The sequence below is a fragment of the Leptonychotes weddellii genome, chromosome 11 (assembly GCF_054177405.1).
Source record: "Leptonychotes weddellii isolate Sample4059 chromosome 11, ASM5417740v2, whole genome shotgun sequence".
Lineage (NCBI taxonomy): Eukaryota > Metazoa > Chordata > Mammalia > Carnivora > Phocidae > Leptonychotes > Leptonychotes weddellii.
In genome coordinates, this window is record NC_138379.1 from 22,548,636 (window position 1) to 22,569,036 (window position 20,401).

Below are 20,401 nucleotides of genomic sequence, written 5' to 3' on the forward strand. Positions count from 1 at the left end.
ACTTGGTGATTCCCCAAGTTCCCTCCTGGATTTCCCCTAGTGCAGCTGGGAGAGGCTGCTTAGAGCTTCAGTGTCTGTACTTGGCACTTGGTCTTGGCTGTTGGCCACAACATGGAAGAGTGGCTGGCAAATCCACGAACTATCTTTTCATTTACACTTCAGTCCCAGTGCTGGTGGTTTAGATAAAGCCTTCCCCTTGGATCAGAAGGACTGATATATATAGAAATATGTGTCTGAGCTTGCCTTCTAGCATTGCAATGTCAGAATTGGAAAACCCAGAACTATTTGGGGAGAATTCAAATGGGTATTTATAATCAAAGTTCTATAAACAGAGGAGGAGTTCACAAATGGCTTGTTGTTCCTTCCTACATTCTATAAGCTCCGCCCATAGAGTCCTGGCTTTCCCTACTCTAGCAAGTCAGCACTATGCCCTTGAAAATTATATGCCATTCTTTTCTGGGCAGAAACAGGAGTTGGTCCAGAAGTGAAAACTCAGATCCATCATAACAAGTTCCTGATGCTCAGCCATACTTTTAGTCATTCGGCCAGTGTTTATTGAGGACCTATTGTGTTCAGGCCCCATGCTGGGCATACTTGGGAGTACACAGACATGAGCAGGCCATCGTTCTTGTTCTGAGGCACAGTGGGTCTAGTCAGGAAGATGAGACACATTCATTGATGGAAGAGCAAGTTCTAAAGGATCTCAGAGCAGGAAGAGATTATTTTCTTCAGGGAGAGAGGATCTGGGAGGGCTTCTGGAAAGGGAAGGTATTGGAACTGAGCCTTTAAGGATAAACACGATCTGGATGGGCAGAGGTGAGAGCAGGTTCATTCTCTCGAGGAGGTAGGGAGGGCAGGGTAGGCTTGAGAACCACGGGTGCCTGGTGGTCTGGTGTGTCCTGGTAAAGGATATGAGCCAGGACTGGAAATGGGTTGGGGTGAGGTCTGGGGCACTCTTGAAGGCCAAGACCAGCCAGGCTTCCCCAACCCGTGACTCTCCTCACCACTCTGATTGGTACACTCAGACCCAGATAGGTTTTCTGAAACGACAGAACCAGAAGATCAAAATAACTTCCAAATGAACCACCTTCAAGATCACATCTGCTTATTTTGTTTAAAAATAAATAAAAGCATCCTTTCCCTCAAGGAGAGAAGCTCTTCAAGTTCTGACGATTTCCTGAGTGTTTGGAAATCTGAGACCAGTGAACTGAGGGTCTCTCATTGATTCCAGTTGACTGACTTAGTGGCTGAGGAGAGAGAGCAGAGGTCCTTTTCCTGGTCACAGTACCTCTCTGCACGTCTGGGGCAAGATGGCGGTGACAGCAGAGACCTAATGCTCAAGGAGCTCAGGGCGTCAGAGGGAGCGGGGTGCGGAGGAGCAGCAGGCGTCAGGAGGGCAGGGAGCACACACAGGAATGGGAGGCGGACTTGAGCTGTCCTCAGAGAGAACAGCCAGAAGGGGCAGGGTGCCAGGGCTGCCTCATCCTTGTGACCAGGCAAGGAAAGCTCTGGGCAGAGCAGGCTGGTTGTCCATTGAGTCATACAGCCAAAGACTGGACGTCAGGGCGGCCCAAAGCACTGAGATGGGTTGGACTGTGAGGAGGTCTCCCAAGATGGTCTTCACCATGGGAGACTTGCCAGAACTGATCGAGGACAGGAGGAAAGCCTCTCTCAGTAGCGAGCGGACCCCGCCTCCCCAGCAGTAACCCAGATCGGGCGGGATGGGGCTGGGAGGGCCTGGGGCAGGGAGAGGGCAGGCCCCTGAGCCACTGTGCTGGCCGTATTGCTCAATGCCAGGGGGCACTAGTCCCATTCCGCGTGAATGGCGCCCCCTGGTGACACATGGACTAGCTCGTGAGTGGTGCCCCCTGGAGTTGGCAACTCAAAGGCCTTGCCCAACAGAAGTGTCTCCCTGCTTCCACCTAGTGCCCCATGTCACTGTGGCCCTGGGTTTTTAGTGTTAGGCCCCGAGACCATTGTCCCCGTAGGACGGGGAGCACACGCTGAGGCGGCTCCAGCCTGCCACAGGAAGTGACGTAAGGCCCACCTCTGCCCAGGTGCAGGGTGAGGAAGGGGCGACCGTGAGCTGTGTGCCGTACATCATCTCACACAGCTCCACGACAGCCCGTCTCACAGGTGGCAGGAGCAGGCCCGGGCCACGCTGGTCTGTGGTGACGGAACACAGCTGCTCGGGCAGAGCCGGGGTGGGAGGCTGGGTCTGTGGGACTCTGGCCCCCGCACGCCCCCCCCCACCCAGGAGGCAGTCTCCCCTTCTGCGGGGAGAGACCAGGAGACCCCGTCCGAATTCAGGGCCCCCCCCTTGACACACTGGCAAACCCTTCCTTTCACTGGTCACCTGAGGCCCTCGGGTTCTGCCCGTGGCCCAGGATGGGACTTCCTCCTGACTCCGGACCGTGTCTGTGGAATGGGACAAATCGGGGTCTCTGTGAGGACGAGGAGCCCGCCCCTCCACACCTCACCGCCTCTGTAGCGGGTCTCGGGGTGTGTGTGTAGGCGGGCGCGCGCCAGCGGCCTGACCCCCTCTCTGTCTGCTGCCTCCCAGGCCCTTCATGCTGCTGCCGCCGCTGATGGAGTGGATGCGCGTGGCCATCACCTACGCAGAGCACCGCCGCAGCCTCACCGTGGACAGCGGCGACATCCGGCAGGCCGCCCGGCTGCTGCTGCCTGGCCTGGACTGTGAGCCCCGCCAGCTCAAGTACGGAAGCAGCGAGGCGTGAGCTCGCGGCACGCCTCCCTCTCCGGGACGTTGGGGGCGGCCCCCTCCCAGGGCGTGCTCTGTGGGCGCCGTGCCCGTTAGACGGGTCATTCCAGACCCTGGCTGCTTTCCGCTGGTCACAGAGCAGACACGCATTTGGATCTGGGCAGGAGAGCGCTCACAGGCTGGCTCTGTGGGATATTTGGGGGGGCGGGTAATCAGCAAAAGCGGGTCCTTCCTCTCCTCTATTCCTATACTTGCCACTATTTTTTCTCAACTATTCCTTAGTGTAGACGCTGGGCTGAGCCCCTCCTCTGTACATGCGTCATCTTGGTCCTCATGACAACTTTAGAGAAAGAGGGGCTATAATGCCCATGTTACAAATGGGGAAACTGAGCATCAGGGAGGAATACTAATTTGTCCACAGATACTCAGCTAGCCAAGTGCCTGAATTTGAACCCAGGTCTACATGACCCCAAGCCTGGGCTCTTAACTTTCTTCCCAGCATGACCGTCTTATATTGGACTGGTCTCCTGAAGTCCGTCTGGAGAATGTTCTCCGTGGCCATCCTTGTCGTATGAGAGACTTGCCTTTTTTTTTTTTTTTTTAACCCTGTGCCCCAACCCCAGTTATATCCTCCTCTGTCTCCATGGCAAATTCCCAAATGTCATTCTGGGACGTGAACTTTCCACACTTTGGCTCCAGGCTGAAGCCCCCTGTGGGAAGCCTATGGTGTGCTGTCTCATAGATGTAGTTTTTAATCTGACTCTCGTTGGTGGGAGGGCTGAATGGCAGTGGGATTCTGGGCCGTTCTCCACCATCTGTTTGGTAATTCTGGGCCTCCTCGGGAAGCCCTTGAGGAGAGAGGATGTAAGCCAAGAACTGGACCTGGGCCACAGTGGCCGTCCTCTAGTCCGAGGGCAGTCTTCGCCCTGCAGAAAGCACATGGGCGAGCACCGTGGCCCACGTCCGGGCTGGAGCTGCATCCTGCTCAGGCAGAGTCCCTGGTGGGTTGTTCCTGAGGGGACGTCATTTCCTGACAGTGGACAGCTCCGAGCTCTTCTTTAACGTGTTTGTAGAAGAGCAGATGTCTGTGCTCACGTCACTGAGCATGACAAGGCCAGTTGCTGCCGATGGAACTGAAATACCCTGTCCTTCCCCTCCACCCTGTCGCCCTGCCCCTCGTCAGCCTCACCTCCTTGAGAGGTGCTCACACACAGTCCTGCTCACACACCTCCGGGTCTCATCTATGCAGACCCGAGTGCTGTTTCAGCTCCTTCAGGAGGCTGGATGCCCGAGCGGCCACCGAAAAATTCAACCAGGACCTGGGCTTCCGCATGCTCAACTGTGGCAGGACGGACCTCATCAACCAGGCCATCGACGCCCTGGGCCCAGACGGGGTGAACACTATGGACGACCAGGTGCGTGCGGAGAGCTCCGCTAGCCAGGCGCGGGGGACAGAGGCGGGGACTCGCCGTGGCGAGAGAGGGTGGCACAGTCCTTCTGTTCCAAACCGAGAGCCGCTCTGCTCGGTGCTTCTGAGGAGTGGGCAGCCTCCCGTTGCTGGTGGGGCATCAACTGGAAGACTTTCCTAGCACCGCTGGGGATACCTTTGTAACAGAGATTCTACTTCCGCGGGCTGGGAGGCCAGAGACTGTCCCCAATGGTGCAGGGCTGGGAAGAAGTCTGGAGGAGTCCCAGCTGGATTTCCAGCTGTGAGTACTAGTCACTGGGGCGTGGGCCCTGGGCGCCTCGTGGGCCTACTCCATACCAGGCCCACAGAACCTGCTGTCTTCATGGAGTTAATGTTCTAGCTGGGGAAACACGCGCCAAGAAATAGAAACGTAAAACACAGAGTGTGTCCGTGAAAAGTGCTAGAGAGTAAAATGAAGCCGGAAAAGGAAGCATTGGAAGTGATTTACAATTTTAGATAGAATTTAAGGGGTTTTGTTTGCTTTGTTTATTGTTTTTGCTGTGAAGAGCTAACATTTGTGGAGCATTGATATGTTCCAGGCACTGTTCAGAGCGCTTTGCCCAGATGAACTCCTTCAGTCTTGACAGTCGCCCTAGGATGTCATGCTGTTATTATCCCCATTTTATAGATGAGGCAAACTGAGGTACAGCGAAGTTGGTTTACCTGAGGTCACACAGCTAGTACAGAGCAGAGCCGGGGTTAGAAGCAGTCTGACTCCAGGCTCTTCACCACTATGGGCTGTCCAGTTGGTTTGTCTGACACCACTCTGTGCATCCTCGCCACGTAGGTGATGGCTCTGTGGCTTGGAAGGCCACACAGACGCGGGGGGAAAGCTCCGTGACGGCAGAGGGCTTGGGTGGAATGCTGTCCCGTGAGATGCCAGCACGGGACAGGGCGTGCTGAAGTGCCAGGTCAACCACGAGGCCAGGGTGGACCTGGACAGGTGACGGGTCGAGCAGAACGGCTGGGGAATGGGGCCTCCGGGACGGGGAGAGAGGGGCTGAAGCAGAGAGCGGTGGGGCAGGCACTCCAGGGAGAGGAGATGACCCGGAGCAGGAGCACGGAACTGGGACAGTCAGGGTGTCGGCTGGGCCAGCAGGGAGGACACAGGCTGGGTGCCGGACCTCCCTGGGGTGCTTCGGTCAGGGCCAGTCCCTGGGCCTTGCGGGGGCTTTCATCGTGGGGCGTCCTCCCCCCGCTCAGGGTGCCGGGGTGAGGCCCGAGCCATCCACCCAGTCACAGCCATGGCGTCTTGGATAAGCTGCCCCACCTCCCTGAGGGTCACCTTCATCGCTTCCATCAAAGGAGGACAGCAGTCCCTGCCCCGTAGGGTTCGGGGACGCTTCTGCATCTGGCACATAATAAAGGCTCAGTAAGCGTTCTTCTGGGTTTCGCTGTCCATGTGATGACAGCGACGATTAGCCGTGAGCTCTGTTCATCAGCCCTTCATGCTTTTCCTTCCCTATGGACCTGGAGTGGGGGGCGGGGGGGCTGACACAAAAAAGACTCCGAGCCGATGTAAACACTGGACTGTGTACAGACGTGTAGAGAACAAAGTCAAGCAAGTGTGGAGGGGGCTGAAACCAAACCAGAGCCGCCCTCGGCGGCACTCAGCTCTTCTCTAAATGCTCAGTCCTGTTTGTGCCCTCGGCCTTGGTATTTGTGGGATGATCTGTGGGTAAACAGCTCTCTCGCCCATGATTAATGTCAGGCCATTTCTTTATCTCTGGGCACTAGGCAGGGATTTATGAGGTAAGGAGATCTTGTCTACACACAAATAACCTAATAAATAACATCGCAGGGCTCCAGACACACGCTCGCCAGGATCCAGCTGTGGGATAACACTTTCCACTGCTGCCTTTGCTATTACTGGCCCCAGAGAAAGATTCCCAGCCAGGAGGCAGCCCGGCGAGCCGTCCACCCAAACTTGGGGAGGGACTGGCCCTCCGCTTTCGGGAAAGCTCTGACTTGCTCGGTAGCACAAGAGATCCGAGTCAGACCCCTGTCCGTGCTCTGTGAGCTGCCTCTGATGGGGGGCTTCACGGCTCAGGTGGATCCGGGGTCCGGTGCGAGTTCTTCCTCCTCCTCGTGTGACCTGGCCTTGGGTCTCTTGGCTCCTTGTCTGTAAAATGGGGATAATAATAGAGCCTCCTTAATAGGGATGTTATGGTGATTCGATGAGATGTTGCATGTAAATCACCTCCCGCAGGGATTTAGGGGCCCAGGGCCTGGGGTGGGTTAGGGTATGGCCGGCGGTATAACACTAGGGCAGTGATGGGCTCGCCGCGTTCTTGTGATTCCTTAGCTCTTGACGTCGGCTTCCTCTGCGCTAAGTACCTGACACACGGTCACTCGTCTTCTTCACAACAAGCCTATGAGCTAGATCCTGTTGTTGGTCTCATTTTAAAGAAGAAACTGAGGCACAAACAGAGACGAGTGACCTGGACACGGTTTACAGCTCCCCGTGGCAGAGGGGGCCTCGGGGCCCGTGCTCCTCACCCCTCTGGTGTCCCGCAGGCTTGTGGAAATGGCCCCTACTCAGGCCTCACGGGCTCTGTGTCCAGTGTGCCCGGAAGGGGCAGGAGGGTGAGCCACGACGCAGGGCTGCTCCGGATGAGCAGCCGAGTCAAGCCCGAGCCCGGACTGTGGTTTCTGGCACAGACGCCTGTGGAATACGTGGCACTGCATCCATTGCCAGATGGTTTAGCGTCGACCTTTGCTTCACACAGGGTCTGACGCCGCTGATGTACGCCTGCGCGGCTGGGGACGAGGCGATGGTCCAGATGCTGATTGATGCGGGAGCGAACTTGGACATCCAGGTGAGCAGCCGCGGCGGGGCGCCTGGCCCAGCAAGGGAGCACCCCACGGTCTCCAGCAGCCGTGCTGGTGCCGTATTTGGAGGGATGGGAATAGGGATGCACAGAGATAACAGTGAGCCAGGAGCACTTGTCCTGACGCGTGGGCTTCCTGTCCGAGAGCAGGGAGCTGAGCGGAGAGCGTGGGCACGGTTGTTACGGGACAGCCTCGTCCCTGCCGTGTCTGTACCCAGGGCAGGCAGCACTAACCGACCATCCTGCTGAGCCTTGTCTACGGGGTGCGCCACGCAGACGTGACCAGTTGAACAGAAAGCACTCGGATAGGCTCCTAGTCGCCATCCCTGCAGGATGCCCCCCTCGCTCCGGTGCCCGCGTCACCTGCCCAGGAATGGCACTCACCCAAAAAAAAAACGGATCCTTTGTGGCATTTTCCAGGTTCCAAGCAACTCTCCCAAGCACCCCTCCGTCCACCCCGACAGCCGGCACTGGACCTCGCTGACGTTCGCTGTGCTGCATGGACACATCTCTGTGGTGCAGGTGAGCCCTCGCTCGCCAGGGGGGCTGGGCCCCGGATGTAGCCCTGCCTGCCCGGAATCAGAGAGAGCAGAGGAGCTGCTTCGGGCCGCACACCGGCTCAGCAGGACAGACCCGCCCCCCCGGCTTGCCTCAAGGAGAGGGCTTTAGCATAAGGACCCGTGTGGAATCTTGGGGAACGAGCCCAGGTCCAAGCAGTCCCGGGCCTGCAGGCATCTCTGTAGCTGTCCGGGAGTCTCCGGGCCTGCGGGAATCGGCACGTGTGCTCCGCTGCCTCTCCTCCGACCCTCCTGCCCAACCATAGCCCTTTCTGCTCCCCTGTGAATGGCCCCACAGAGCTGGCCCTGTATCAGGGCGTCCTGGTTCTGCCCATCCCCATTAACAGGCTTAGTCTTTGCGTGTCCCGGGTCCTGAGAGAGGACTCAGAGCGGCACGGGTCACCTCTCCAGCCAGGTCACGCCGGGTGGTGCCCACAGTGGCCCAGGTAGCTGTGACTGGTGTGAGGGTGGGGTTGAGGCCCAGAAGCAGAGCCAAGCAGTGGCCCACCCCAGGTAGGGCACCAGCCACCCTGCCACTCGACTCCCAGACTCCTTTGTTCCTCAGGCCACTGGGGAATACGGGGTTGCACGCTCCTTCCTGGGAGTTCATGTGTCACCCTCGCAGACTGTCTGCTAGGTGGCAAGTCCTCTGAGGGCAGGGGCCGTGTCCAGTCTGTTCGTCATGGTCAGCACAGCCCTGGCCTGTCGTAGTGACTCAGCAGATGGTCTGCACCAGGCCGGCTGCCGTCCCCCGCCTGCTTGCCGCTTGCTGCCCTCCTGAGCTGCGAGCAGAGTTCCGGCCTAGCCCAGACCGGCCGGCAGGGCCGTGCTCTGGTCCTGCCTGGACCGGCGCCCAGTTTCGCCCCATCGGGCGGGCCTCCGCCCCCACCTTGGCGCACCGGCTCGGGCAGTGCCACAGCTGGTTTCTGACTGACGAGAGCCTCCAGCCGACAGCCGTTCCCCACTTCCCACACACTGGGGCGCAGGCTTGGAGGTCAGCCTGGCCCCCTCATGCCTGGTCTCCAGGTGTGGGGCTGGCGGGGCTTCCCCTGGGTTTGGTGTTCCAGAAACCCGGGAAGGATCGAAGTGCTCCCTCCAGAGCACTGGTCAGGGAAGGTGAGGTGCAGCCCAGAGTCACCTGTTGGAGCAGCACAGACACCACCCCTGCCCCAAGGCAAAGCCAGGCCCGGCTCAGCTGGAACTGCTTGGCATCTGTTAGCCCTGCGCCATCTTGCCCTTGCCAGAATGGAGAGAGGCGTCCTAGACAGCGAGGTCTTGCCCTGGCCCTATGCCTCCCAGCCTTGGGTAGCTTGCCTGCCAGACCTCTCCAGGGAGACCACTTGAAGCCACTGGTTATTAAATCTCTGTGGTGAGTTGAGCACCATTTCATTTCATGCCCAGCATGGCGGCAAGGCAGGCCTCTGGCCATTCTTGAGATGAGGAAGCCTGGGGCTTCAGGAGTTGAGGTTCATGCCCTGCCCCAGGTCACTCGCTGGTTGGTGGCCAGCACTGACACTCAGCTCTTTCTGACTCTAATACCTGTGCCTTTCCCACTACCTCTGCTGCACCCCAGAGCCTCAGTTTCCCCTGGTAGATCGGGGGCGATGCAATCGATTCATAGGAAAGCATTTGTTTGAAAGAGAAAAACAGCTCAGAGATCCCCACAGCTCAGGGCCTTGGTCCCGAGCCACAAGAGTAGAGGTGAAGATTCTAGAAACTTAAAGGCCTGAGGGTAACTTCAAGTTCCAGAGTTCAGGTTCCTCAGCTGCCCAGGTGAGCTGGGTCTTGGTCACATGCCTGGAGGGAATCAGAGGCCCTTCTCCCAAAGCCTCCCCTGCACACCTCCCAGACTCTCCCTGCCACACTGACGTGTCCTGCTCCATGTCCTGCCCTGTGCCCTGCAGCTGCTGCTGGACGCCGGGGCCCACGTGGAGGGCTCAGCAGTGAGTGGCGGTGAGGACAGCTACACGGAGACCCCCCTGCAGCTGGCCTCTGCGGCTGGTACGTATACAGACAGCTGCCCTGCCCACAAGGGTCCCCTGCTGCCCCAAGGCCCCGCCTGGCCCTCCCTGCGGCATCACTCAGCCTGGAAGGGCCTGCAGCCGGACTTGTGGCCACATGCCCAGGTCCCTGAGGTGAGCCTGGAGACCCCTCCTTTTGGGCTCTGGGGGCTCCCCCGGCCCCATTCATCAGCGTTTCTGTGGAGCTCGGCAGCCAGGCGGCGGCCCGTAGAGGCACACGATGATGTGGGTGGTGGGAGCATCTTCCCTCCGTCTGCCTTGTGTTCCAGGGAACTATGAGCTGGTCAGCTTGTTGCTGAGCCGAGGCGCTGACCCCCTGCTCAGCATGCTTGAAGCCAATGGCATGGCCTCCTCCCTCCATGAGGATATGAACTGCTTCAGCCACTCGGCCGCCCATGGCCACAGGTACGCACCTGGGGTTCCTGCCCCATGTGAAGTGGGAGCATGAAACAGGCTTTCAGGAGTCCGAGTCCCCCATGGGGAGCAGGAGAACTAGAGATCTTTCCAGATGGGGGTTCTGTGTGGAAGCCATCCAGAAAGAAGATACAGGTCTTCAACCAGCAGAGAGGCCTCAGATGTTGGAGGCCCAGAGACTCTGGGTGGCGGAGACGGCCCCCTTGCACAAGAGGCCCACCCGGCCGGTTCCTGGTGGAGCTGGGACTGCAGCCTGGGTCTCCCAACGCCCGGGGCAGGCCTTCCCACTTCCTGTAGACTGGGCCACATCCCTTCCCACCCTTAGTGGCCCTTCTCCAGGGCTCCGGGGGCTTCGCACAGCGTATGGCTCGCCCCGAAGAGCCTCCTGGCGGCTGTGTGGGAAATCACATCCCACTCCAGGAGCAGATGGTGGACCTTGCTTTGTGGGGGCCAGGCCTGCCCAGGGCTGTGACGGGGCGGGTAGCAGGCTGCGACCAGAGCCATCTAGCAGCTGTGAGACAGCTGAATGAGACAGAGAGTGAGACAAGAGAGGCAGTTATTAGAAGCCAGAAAAGGGGCCAGAAGGGAAGGGCGGGTGGGACAGCTACTTCCTGTTCTCCAGCGCCATTCTCGGAAAGCAGAGGGTGCCCTGCTGTGGCCCCCTCCCTAGAATGCTTTCCTCTACAGCTTCTGCCACCAAAATCACCCTCCCCTCTGCCCCCCAGGACTGTACTGCACATCAGTGCCACTAGGCCTTTTCACCCAGCCAGCGCCCCGTGTTTTCCCCTGTTGCAGCCTCTTCACCCTGTGCGGACACACTCTGTCCATGCACCTGCTTCCCATTTTCTCTCTGGAACACGGGATTTAGGGGACGGGGTGGTGGCCGGCTCACCTTCCCATGCCAGCGCACGGCACAAACGAGGTGCTCTGTAAGCTCAGTAAGCTAGCAAAGCGACAGTCGGATGACCCCGGGTCTCTCGAGGGCGTCTCTGCCCAGCGCAACATGACCTCCATCAGAGCGGGGAGCGGGCTGGGCAGGGCTGCTGGGAGGAGGCTCAGCCCCCAGGTGACCTGTGGACCTGCCCCCCCTGCGGCCATCCCAGGCCACCGGATATGACAGAATGAGCCCCAGGGTATGGAACCAGCAGTCCTGGGCCTGAGTCCGCACTCCTGCCTGTGCAACCTTGAGCATGACGCAGTCATCGGCCATGAGCGGCGGGGCCCACAGGCTCTCACAGGGTTAACGCAGTGGTAGACAGGAACGTGCTCTGTCAAGTCCACCATTCAACACACGGGAAGTCCGCAGAACCGGCATCTTGACTTCAGCGCATCCTTGTTCACAGCAGGCTGGGACTCAAAGGAATGTGAGCATGTCCTGGGTTTCAGACCCTCGCCGTGCGTGCAGGTGGCTGCCATCTCGGGGTTCTGCTGCGCGGCAGGCTCTACACCCGACGCCGTCACGTCAGCCTCCCGTTGACCCGGGATGAGGGTGACACGGGTACCCCGCTCTGCAGATGCCAGAGCAGTCAGGGCACAGAGAGGCAGAGCAACCTCTCTGAGACCACACAGCCGGGATGGCAGGGCCTGTTTGGCGCCAAGGCCCATGACTTAGTAGTACCAGGATGGTGGCGGTGGGGGGGGGGTATCCCCAGGGCCAGTCCACCCGTATCCTCCCCTGCCTCTCTCAGATGGCTGCAGATGGAGGGTGCTGGGAGCCCTGGCCCAGCCTGCCTGGGAGGGAAGACCGTGAGCCCCTAGTGCCCGCAGGTGCCCCACAGCAGCCCATCTAGGCCACAGAGCTCAGGCGGGCACCGTCCACGGTGAGGGCCTCAGGCATGCCCGTCCTCCATCCCGTGGCCCGCAGGAACGTCCTGAGGAAGCTCCTGACACAGCCCCAGCAGGCCAAAGCGGACGTGCTGTCCCTGGAGGAGATCCTGGCCGAGGGCGTGGAGGAGAGCGACGCCTCCAGCCAGGGCAGCAGCAGCGAGGGGCCCATGCGGCTGAGCCGGACCCGCACGAAGGCCCTGCAGGAGGCCATGTACTACAGTGCCGAGCACGGCTACGTGGACATCACCATGGAGCTGCGGGCACTGGGTGAGGCCCCGCGGGCGTGCACACACGTACGCGCGCAACACACGGGCACTCTGCTGCTCTTTAAGAGCAGACTGGAAGAGGGCCAGGGCCCGCAGGGGCAGCCGGGCACGGGGCGGACTCCGTCTCCGCAGGCCTGACGGCCGATGGCCAGGACGGCAGAGGTCCTGAGCCTCAGACGGTCCTCCGCGGGGATGCGTCGGGGGGCATCGCCCCAGCCCTCCAGCCTCGGGCCCTTCCTCCTCCCTGGTCGGAGCCTCACGGCCCCCAGCCTGGCTGCGGCCTGCCGCGTGCGGCCCTGCGAGCATCTGCATCACTATGGTCAACATTTCTGGTCAACTAGAGGCTCTCAAGCTGTCACTCGGCCACACGCGTTCGCTCCTCGGGTCTGCGAGTCCGTGGACGCTCCTTCCCGCGGGGAGGCTGCCCAGACAGGCAGACCTGGGCCAGATCCCAGCTGTTCCGCCGTCACTGGCGCTGCCGATCCTCGCGTAAGACCGTGACGTCACACGAGGCCCAGGGCCTGGGGCCAGCTCTCCGTGAGCTCTGCGTGCACAATGGCAGTGTGGAACGTCCTAGTGGCCGCCACACTTGCAGCCGGTCAGGCTCCGTGTTCCTCACTGTAAAATGGGTATATCGTTCTCAGCTACGGTCAGAACACCGGGGATGCTAATGCCACCTACGTCACTGTGTCCCTGGGGAATGCCATCGTCCTCTTTTTACTCCATAGTGAGGCTTTGGGGGGGGAGCAGCTTGCTCTCTAATTACCAAGAAAATTACTAGCTTTTGTCATGACCTCCACAGAGTAGTTTTAGGTTAGTTTATGGCCCCACTGCCACGCTCCAGGGAGCTGGTACACAGTAATTATGTGCCACTGGATGCCAGTGCCCCGAGTGCCAGACAGGCATGGGCCCAGATGCCCGGCATGTTTCCCCGGCCTCCAAGGGCACCTGGCCAGCCCTCGTAATTGATGGGTCTTCCCAGGAAGTCGTTCCGGGGCCCCACAAACGGGGGCTGGTGTGGCCCCAGGCTGAGCCATCTGGGTGCCCTGCCCTTGGGCCAGGGTCGTTCCTCTGCCCCATCTGATGGGGGCACCCGAACTCCCCTCTGACCTCTCAGCAGGGCCTGTCGGGGTCCATGGAAGCTCTCCTTCCCTGGCTTCAGAGTCCCTCGGCATGAGGGAAGGGGGCAGGAGCCCGCCCGGAGAGGGGGTCGCTGCGGAGTGGGCTCGGGGGTGTGTGCAGGCTGTGCCCGGCGGAGGTGATGACCGCCCGCCCTTCCCCCAGGCGTCCCCTGGAAACTGCACGTATGGATCGAGTCTCTGAGGACCTCCTTCTCCCAGTCACGCTACTCGGTGGTGCAGAGCCTCCTGCGGGACTTCGGCTCCATCAAGGAGGAGGAGTACAACGAGGAGCTGGTGACCGAGGGCCTGCAGCTCATGTTCGACATCCTCAAGACCAGCAAGGTGAGTGATGTCAGGCGGGTCCCCACCCTGTGCGCCGAGCATGTTGGCTTCCGAGGCGCTGGCCCAGACCTTGTGTGCACACGCACACACACGCACACACACACGCAGGCCCCCTCCCGCACACCCCACGGCCGGACTGCCACAGCCTGGCTGCAGAGGCCGGAGGCCGTGGATCTGTCGGGGCGGGAACCCAGCCAGAAAAGCAACTTGGGGACTCCGTGATGGAGGCACGGGCATCTCTCGCCAGGCCAGATCCAGGAGGAACCGAAAGACGGCGGCTGCTCTGAGCCGGGTCTGGACTTGGGAAGCGAGCCTGCCGTGTCTGCAGCCACGGCAGGCGGCCTCACGGGCCCTCCCTCTCCTCTGCCCCGCAGAACGACGCCGTCACGCAGCAGCTGGCCACCATCTTCACGCACTGCTACGGCAGCAGCCCGGTGCCCAGCATTCCCGAGATCCGGAAGACGCTGCCCGCCAGGCTGGGTGAGGCCTGCCCCCCACGCCCGCGGCCAGCCGCCCCTCGTCCTTCCCAGAGCTCCGTCCCGTCTCTCCTCCTGTTCCTCTCCACGCACCTTGGTCTGCTGTTCCCCGTTCCCGGCGCCTCAGTGTCTCTGTTCTCCCGTGTACCCCCCCCAGCCTCTCGGAACGCATACCTGGCACCCGGGGGGCCCTCGGTCACTTCCCTTCTCTCCCTTTGGGCACAGATCCTCACTTTCTGAACAACAAGGAGATGTCCGACGTGACTTTCCTGGTGGAAGGAAAGCTCTTTTATGCGCACAAGGTCCTGCTGGTGACGGCTTCTAACAGGTAGGCCGTCTTGGGGAACAAGCCCAGCCCCGGATGGTGGGGGCAGCTTCACGTTCCAGAGAGGAGCCTCTGCCCCGCAGAGATGGGTCCCACAGCCGTGGAGCCCCCGCCACCCCACAGGGGGCGCGGGGCAGAGTGGACAGAGGGACGGGACAGTAGGGGGGGACCCAGAGTTCAAGAGGCGCTCTGCGGCGCTGTTCTTCCCGGTCAAGGTATTGCTTCCGATTATTAGAAAATGTTCTGGAATGCAGAGTCACCTTCCAGGCCACAGGCATCACAGTCACTCACGGGGGGCGGTGGGGACAGATCGGGGCCCGGCCCGGCTGTCAGCCCAGGATGATGTAAGCTGCCATTTGCCGAGAGTTATTTTGGGAGCACTGCAGTAATTTTAAAAATGCCCCATCCCCCGGTGACCAGTCGGGTGATGGATGGCGCCATTGCTGCTGGGGATGAAATCAAAGTCATGTGCAAGACCCGCCTTGTTTCACCCCCTTTGCTCCAGGTTCAAGACGCTGATGACCAATAAATCAGAACAAGATGGCGACGGTGGCAAAACTATTGAGATCAGCGACATGAAGTACCACATTTTCCAGGTGGGTGGGCCTCCGTGCTGCGTGCTTCTTGGGGTGGGGGGCGGCCTCCCCCAGGGCCCCACGGCTTTGTCTGGGCTGGGAGGCAGCTGGGAGTTGGCCATAATCTTGCACTCTGTGCCCACTGCCTTCTGCGTTCACTGAACCTGTGGTCCGGTAGGAGCAACCGCGTCTGTCCCAGGCCACGGTAGCCCTTCCAGTGCAGGCTGACAGTTTTCAGAGCCTCGCTCACGCGTCCTGAGCTCTGACCACTGGGCAAGGGGCCTGGGCGGACGGACGGCAGACCTGTGAGGCCCAGCACCCGCCACACGTGCCTGTAGGAGCCCTCGTTCCTCAGGGTGGGCTCCCCGCAGCACACACCTGCGCGTCAGCCCCCTGCCCTCCTGCGTGCCAACAAGCCCCCCGGCGGCTGGCGTGCATGCACTCTGAGGAGCGTCGTGTGGGCTGCACCAGTCCTCCCGAGCATCGGACCCCAGCCCGGCAGGCCCAGCAGAAAAAGCCAGCTGAGCCCATCCTGGTTGTGGAAGACCAAGGGTCGGGTCTTTCGGTCCCTCGGCTTTGGGGAACATCAGAGGTTGCGTGATGCAAAGTCCACAGGCTGGCCGCCAGTCGTGGCCAGAGAGTCTGGAGGGAGGAGCCTGGCTGGGATCTCAGCCGAGCCCCTGCTGAGAGCTCCTTCCTGGGAAGTGGCGACTCCCGGTCTCCAGGCTGTGTGGTGGGCCCCAGGCTGCAGGGACGACCCCCAGGGGCTGAGGCCAGGAGGCAGCTGGTATGGGTTCCAGGGCCTGGCCCTGCACAGGACAGCTCTGTGGCCTCATGGGACAGATCAGTCTCACGGAAGCACAGGGAGCCCCCATCTAAAATGGCCTAGTTCCCCCTCACACTGTCTTCACCCACTTACTATTTAGCATTTCGTCATCTCTGGATAGCGTGGGGACAGCAGTAAACAGGCCAGGGCCCTGCCCCCCAGGAGACGGGACTCCGAGAGGGTGAGAGGTGGGGCAGCGCCGGGGGCACAGGTGGGGGGCACCTAACCCACAGCGCGGCGGCTGTCAGGGACCGGGGCAGCTGGCCGGCCACGGGGGCTCCAGGCAGGGGGACGGTGCACACCAGACTCCAGCAGCAGAGACCACACATGCTCCCGAACTGCCCTCTGGTCCGGTCTGGTTAGAGGTTCAGAAGACGCTGCCCGAGGAGCCATCGCATGAAGGGTTTGGCCTTTAACCTACCGAGGAGGCTTCCTGGAAGGTCATCACCGCTAACACTTAGCCAGGCGTGGCTCCAAGCGCTGTGTCCCTGCTCATGAGTTACGCGTCGGGGCACAGCGCGGTCCTAGGAGGGGTGGGTAGGTTATTCCATCAGAGGCACAGAGAAGTGAGTGACTTGCCTGAGGTCACACAGCTGGGAAGTGAAGAGCCGGGATTCAATTCAAGGCTGTGTGGCACGGTCAAGTTCGCATTTACAGAGCTCACTCAGAGGGGCCACAGCTCCAGCCAGGGGGCCAGGTGGGAGGCTGTAGAGAAGTCTAGTCGCGTGATGAGGGTGAGTGGGTGGCAGCAGTGGGATGGGGGAGGTGCATGAGGGGAGAGTGGACCGGCCCCGGGGACTGGCACCAGCAGCAGAGTGGGGTGTCTCCGCTTCCCCCGTTTCCAGCCCTCGATCCAAACTCACGGGCAAGGGAGCAGCTCTAGAACCTTGTTTGGCTAAGAAGGCCCCCGTCTGGGTGAGCTGGAACATGAGGTGGGGTCACGGTCAGACACAGGAGGGTGGGGCTGAGGGTCCGTGTGGGCACCCGGGTGACCACGGCCGTGGGGCTGCCCTCGCTCACCGGAGGACGCCTGTGCCAGGGCACTTAGTGGCCGTGTCACTTGTCAGGGCTGCAGGGACAGCAGGTCTCACGCCCCAGCACCCAGGGGCCTGGGCAGGGTGGGCTCTGTGGCTGTAGAACTCCGCCATCGGGGGAGAGCGCTGTTTCCGGGGGGCCTCCACACGTTGACTCCTGCTCTCCGGGCTCCTCGGAGGGCTCAGCCTAAAGCCTTCAATCCCAGGCCGAGCTTCCTAACAAAGCCCGGATGTTTTAGAGCAGCCCCTGAGTATCTCCGTGGCTTTCACTGCACTGGGAGAGACAGACAGACAGACAGAGACAGGTGAGGGGGAGGGAAGGAAGCCGGTCATTCCGTTTTCCAGAGGAGGAAACCGGCCCGAGGAGATCTGAGCTGTGCCATCCAAGAGAAAGATAACGCAAGCCACCTATGTAATTTAACACTTCGTAGTAGCCACGTAAAAAAGCAAAAAGAAATGGGTGAAATTAATTTTAATAGTATATTCTTTAACCCTTTATAGCCCAAACATCACATGCAGTCAATATAAAAATTAATGGCGTATTTTACATTCTTTTTCATACTAAGTTCTTCCAGTCCAGTGTGTATCTGACACAGCACATCTCCACTCAGACCAGCCTTATCTCCCATGCTTTCAAGCTACACGTGACCAGTGGCTGTAGCGGGTCTAGACGCCTGTCTGGCTTGACCCCAGTCCTACCCATGCGGTGTCCGTGGCCTTCCTGCGCTCGGGTTCCTGGGTTCCCGTTCAGGCCAGAAGCCAACCGTGCGGCCCCTCTGCAGCTGAACCTTCCCCGGGCCTTTCCCAGAGCCGCGGGCAGCCTGCTGGGAGCCACATGACCCCCGTCCTGCCTGGAGGCTGCCGGGCTGGGCAAAGCCCATCTGCCCGGCCTGCCGGCCACCCAGCTCCCTCAGCAAGTGCAAGGGAGCAGTTCTGGTCTGACTTCCATGGACTAATATGCATTCAAGTGACCTCAGGGAGCTCCACGGGCCGCAGCTGGCTGCGCCTTGTCCAAACCAGCTCCTGAAAGGCGGAGGCTGGGAAGGGGAGCTGCAGGTTGCTGCCCACACCTCTGCATCCCCTCTTGCTGAGGGGCTTCCCTGAGGCCATCTCTTAGCCTCCAATCCTGGGAGCTCCTGCCCACCCGCCCACTCCACTCCCAGCCCTGGGCCAGGGGCTTTTGCCCCAGCTCATCCAGGGCTGTCCTGCGGTGCGGTCCTGAACAGCTCGGAGCCCAGGCCCTGGGGGGCGGGGGGGTGGGGCCCGCCGGGGCACACGCCTCCTGGAGTGACAGACACACGGAGCACACCGCGTGCTCCAGCAGGGGCTGCAGAAGGCCTCTCTGGGGGGAGGGGAGGGATGGCGGTCTCGGGCACCAACCTTGGGCCTGGGCAGACTGGCCAGGCCCATCTCCGCACTCCCGTTCCCCGGAGCTGGGCTCCTTCCCTAGACCCTCTGGTGCCTCTTCCAGCCCAGGGGCCACTGCTAGCGGAGGCCGACTGTGCCGGCAGGAGCCGCGTTTACTTACACACTTGCCAGCTCCTTGCTGGGGCTGTTCTTCAGCCAACCAGTGCAAACCGCTTCTTTTTCCAGCGGGGAACTTCCCAGCCTCCAGTGTGATGGCAGAGTTCGTAACTTAGACCTCAACAAAATTAAATGTCATTCCCCACTCCTGGGCCACCTCATTTGATATCCTGGACCCTCTGTTCCCAGAAGCCCCAGGCAGGTCTGGGCCGGGGGGCGAGGTGACCTCTGGAGCAGATCCTGACCCCAGCTCTGTGCTTGCCGTCCAAGGGAACAAATCCAGCGGGGAGACAGGGTCTGGCTCTCACCTCCACATTGGAGTCCCAGCACAGACAGGAAAACTGGAAGCAGCTTCTGAGGGCAGCGCCCCCATCCCGGGCCCATATTTAGAATGTAGGTGAGAGAAACGTGCAGCGTGCCACCTAGGGGTCTGATGTGGGAATCAGGAGACCCAAGTGACTCGAGCCATGCTGCCTTCCCCCATCCTGGGCCTCAGCTTCCCCATCTGTGAATAGTACCTTTCTGGGCTCACTGGGCTGTCCTGAGGATCGGAGTGGAGCCACCCCATGGAAGGAGGCCTGTCCTACACGCAGTCGATCAGGAGGGAGAATCTCAGGGCTGACTTCTGGAAACTGCACAGACACAAATAGTAGCCTCAGGGAGTTGGGGGACATGCGCGCGTCCACCTGCGGAAGGACGGAGGGCTCAGCCAGGCCCAGGGTGGAGAGCGGCACTCTGCTGGAGGCAGATAAGGACACAGGTCCTGTGGGTCTGGTGTTCACACGGGGTCTCTTCTCGCCGCAGATGATGATGCAGTATCTGTACTACGGAGGGACAGAAGCCATGGACATCCCAGCCGCCGACATCCTAGAGGTGAGGTCCCAGAGCTGGGGAGAGGGGTGGGAGCCCGTGTGCCCCATGCCCAGCTGCTGGCACTCAGGGACAGGGCATCTGGAGAGCCGAGAGGGGAGGTGGCCTCTTCCAGGACCTCCTGATTCCCTGCTGGTCCTTTCTCTTCCTGTAACAGGAAGGGCCTTTCGCCCATCTACCTCCTGGGCCAGGCCTTGGGGCGGAGGGTGGAGGGATGATGGGCCCAGCAGGATCAAAGGCAGCCCAGCCTCCCCCTCACCACCTCACTGCTTAGAAAACCGACCCCCTGAGGGTCACGCGCCTGGCTAGTAGGTCTGGGAGACAAAGAGCGCAGCTCAGGGTTGAAAACCTTCTGAGGTCAGGCATCCCATCCAGTGTCTGTCCCCCGTCCTGTGCCTTCCAAAGTGTCCCAGCAAGTACCCAGGTGACCTAGAACAGAAAGAAATCAGTCCTCAGACTTGACCTGCGGAGGCGGGCAGGGCCCCAAGGATTAGGAGAAACCAGGGCCCACGGCACGGAGCAGCTTTCTGTTCCCTGATGCCTGGGCCATGGGCCTGTTGCCCGCATCCAAGACCACGTTCCCCCTCCTCTCCGCGCCCCCCCCAGTTGCTGTCAGCTGCCAGCCTGTTCCAGCTGGATGCCCTGCAGAGACACTGTGAGATCCTGTGCTCTCAGACCCTCAGCGTGGAGAGTGCCGTGAACACCTACAAGTACGCCAAGGTGAGTGCCGCGCCGTCCGCCGCCTCCCACGGGCTCGCTGTCCCGTGGCTGTGCCGGGCCAGGCTGAGGGGCCGTGCAAGGGGTGGAGGGGGGTTAGTGATGCCCTCTGTAGCTTGGGGTCCCCGCTGTTCAGCAGGGCAGCCTGCAGCTCGGGAGGGGAGCTTCACAGCCTGGGGGGCCTGGGCCAAAGGGCTGAGCTTCTCCAAGTCACATCACTTCCTTAGGTTCTTACTTGATTTTTATCCCCAACCTATCCTCCTTAATCTTACCCCCTCCTTAATCTTACCCCCTCTCGGCACAGCCCTCTGCTCAGGTGCTCGGGCTCAAAACTTGGGAGTTACATATATCTTAATTTGCCCCATCTGGGCCGGCTCCCTCCCTGTGAACACATCAGCAGTCTGTCTACTTTCTTCCATGTCCACTGTGCCCACCCTGTCCCGAGCCACCGTCACGTCTCCGGACCATGACATTGACCCGGCCTC

General features: G+C 60.6%; 1 protein-coding gene across 1 annotated transcript in view; it reads left to right on the forward strand.

The window, feature by feature from the left end:
• The window catches only part of ABTB2 (ankyrin repeat and BTB domain containing 2), a 169,239-nt gene that overhangs the window by 147,749 nt on the left and 1,089 nt on the right, over positions 1-20,401 (forward strand). Inside the window, exons 4-16 of the mRNA XM_006733052.3 lie at positions 2,564-2,716; positions 3,972-4,137; positions 6,920-7,009; positions 7,442-7,543; positions 9,483-9,579; positions 9,869-10,004; positions 11,878-12,107; positions 13,391-13,569; positions 13,944-14,049; positions 14,271-14,373; positions 14,876-14,966; positions 19,134-19,202; positions 19,806-19,919. Of these exons, the coding sequence (XP_006733115.1) occupies positions 2,564-2,716; positions 3,972-4,137; positions 6,920-7,009; positions 7,442-7,543; positions 9,483-9,579; positions 9,869-10,004; positions 11,878-12,107; positions 13,391-13,569; positions 13,944-14,049; positions 14,271-14,373; positions 14,876-14,966; positions 19,134-19,202; positions 19,806-19,919 (1,636 nt within the window). The remainder of the gene's footprint in view (positions 1-2,563; positions 2,717-3,971; positions 4,138-6,919; positions 7,010-7,441; positions 7,544-9,482; positions 9,580-9,868; positions 10,005-11,877; positions 12,108-13,390; positions 13,570-13,943; positions 14,050-14,270; positions 14,374-14,875; positions 14,967-19,133; positions 19,203-19,805; positions 19,920-20,401) is intronic.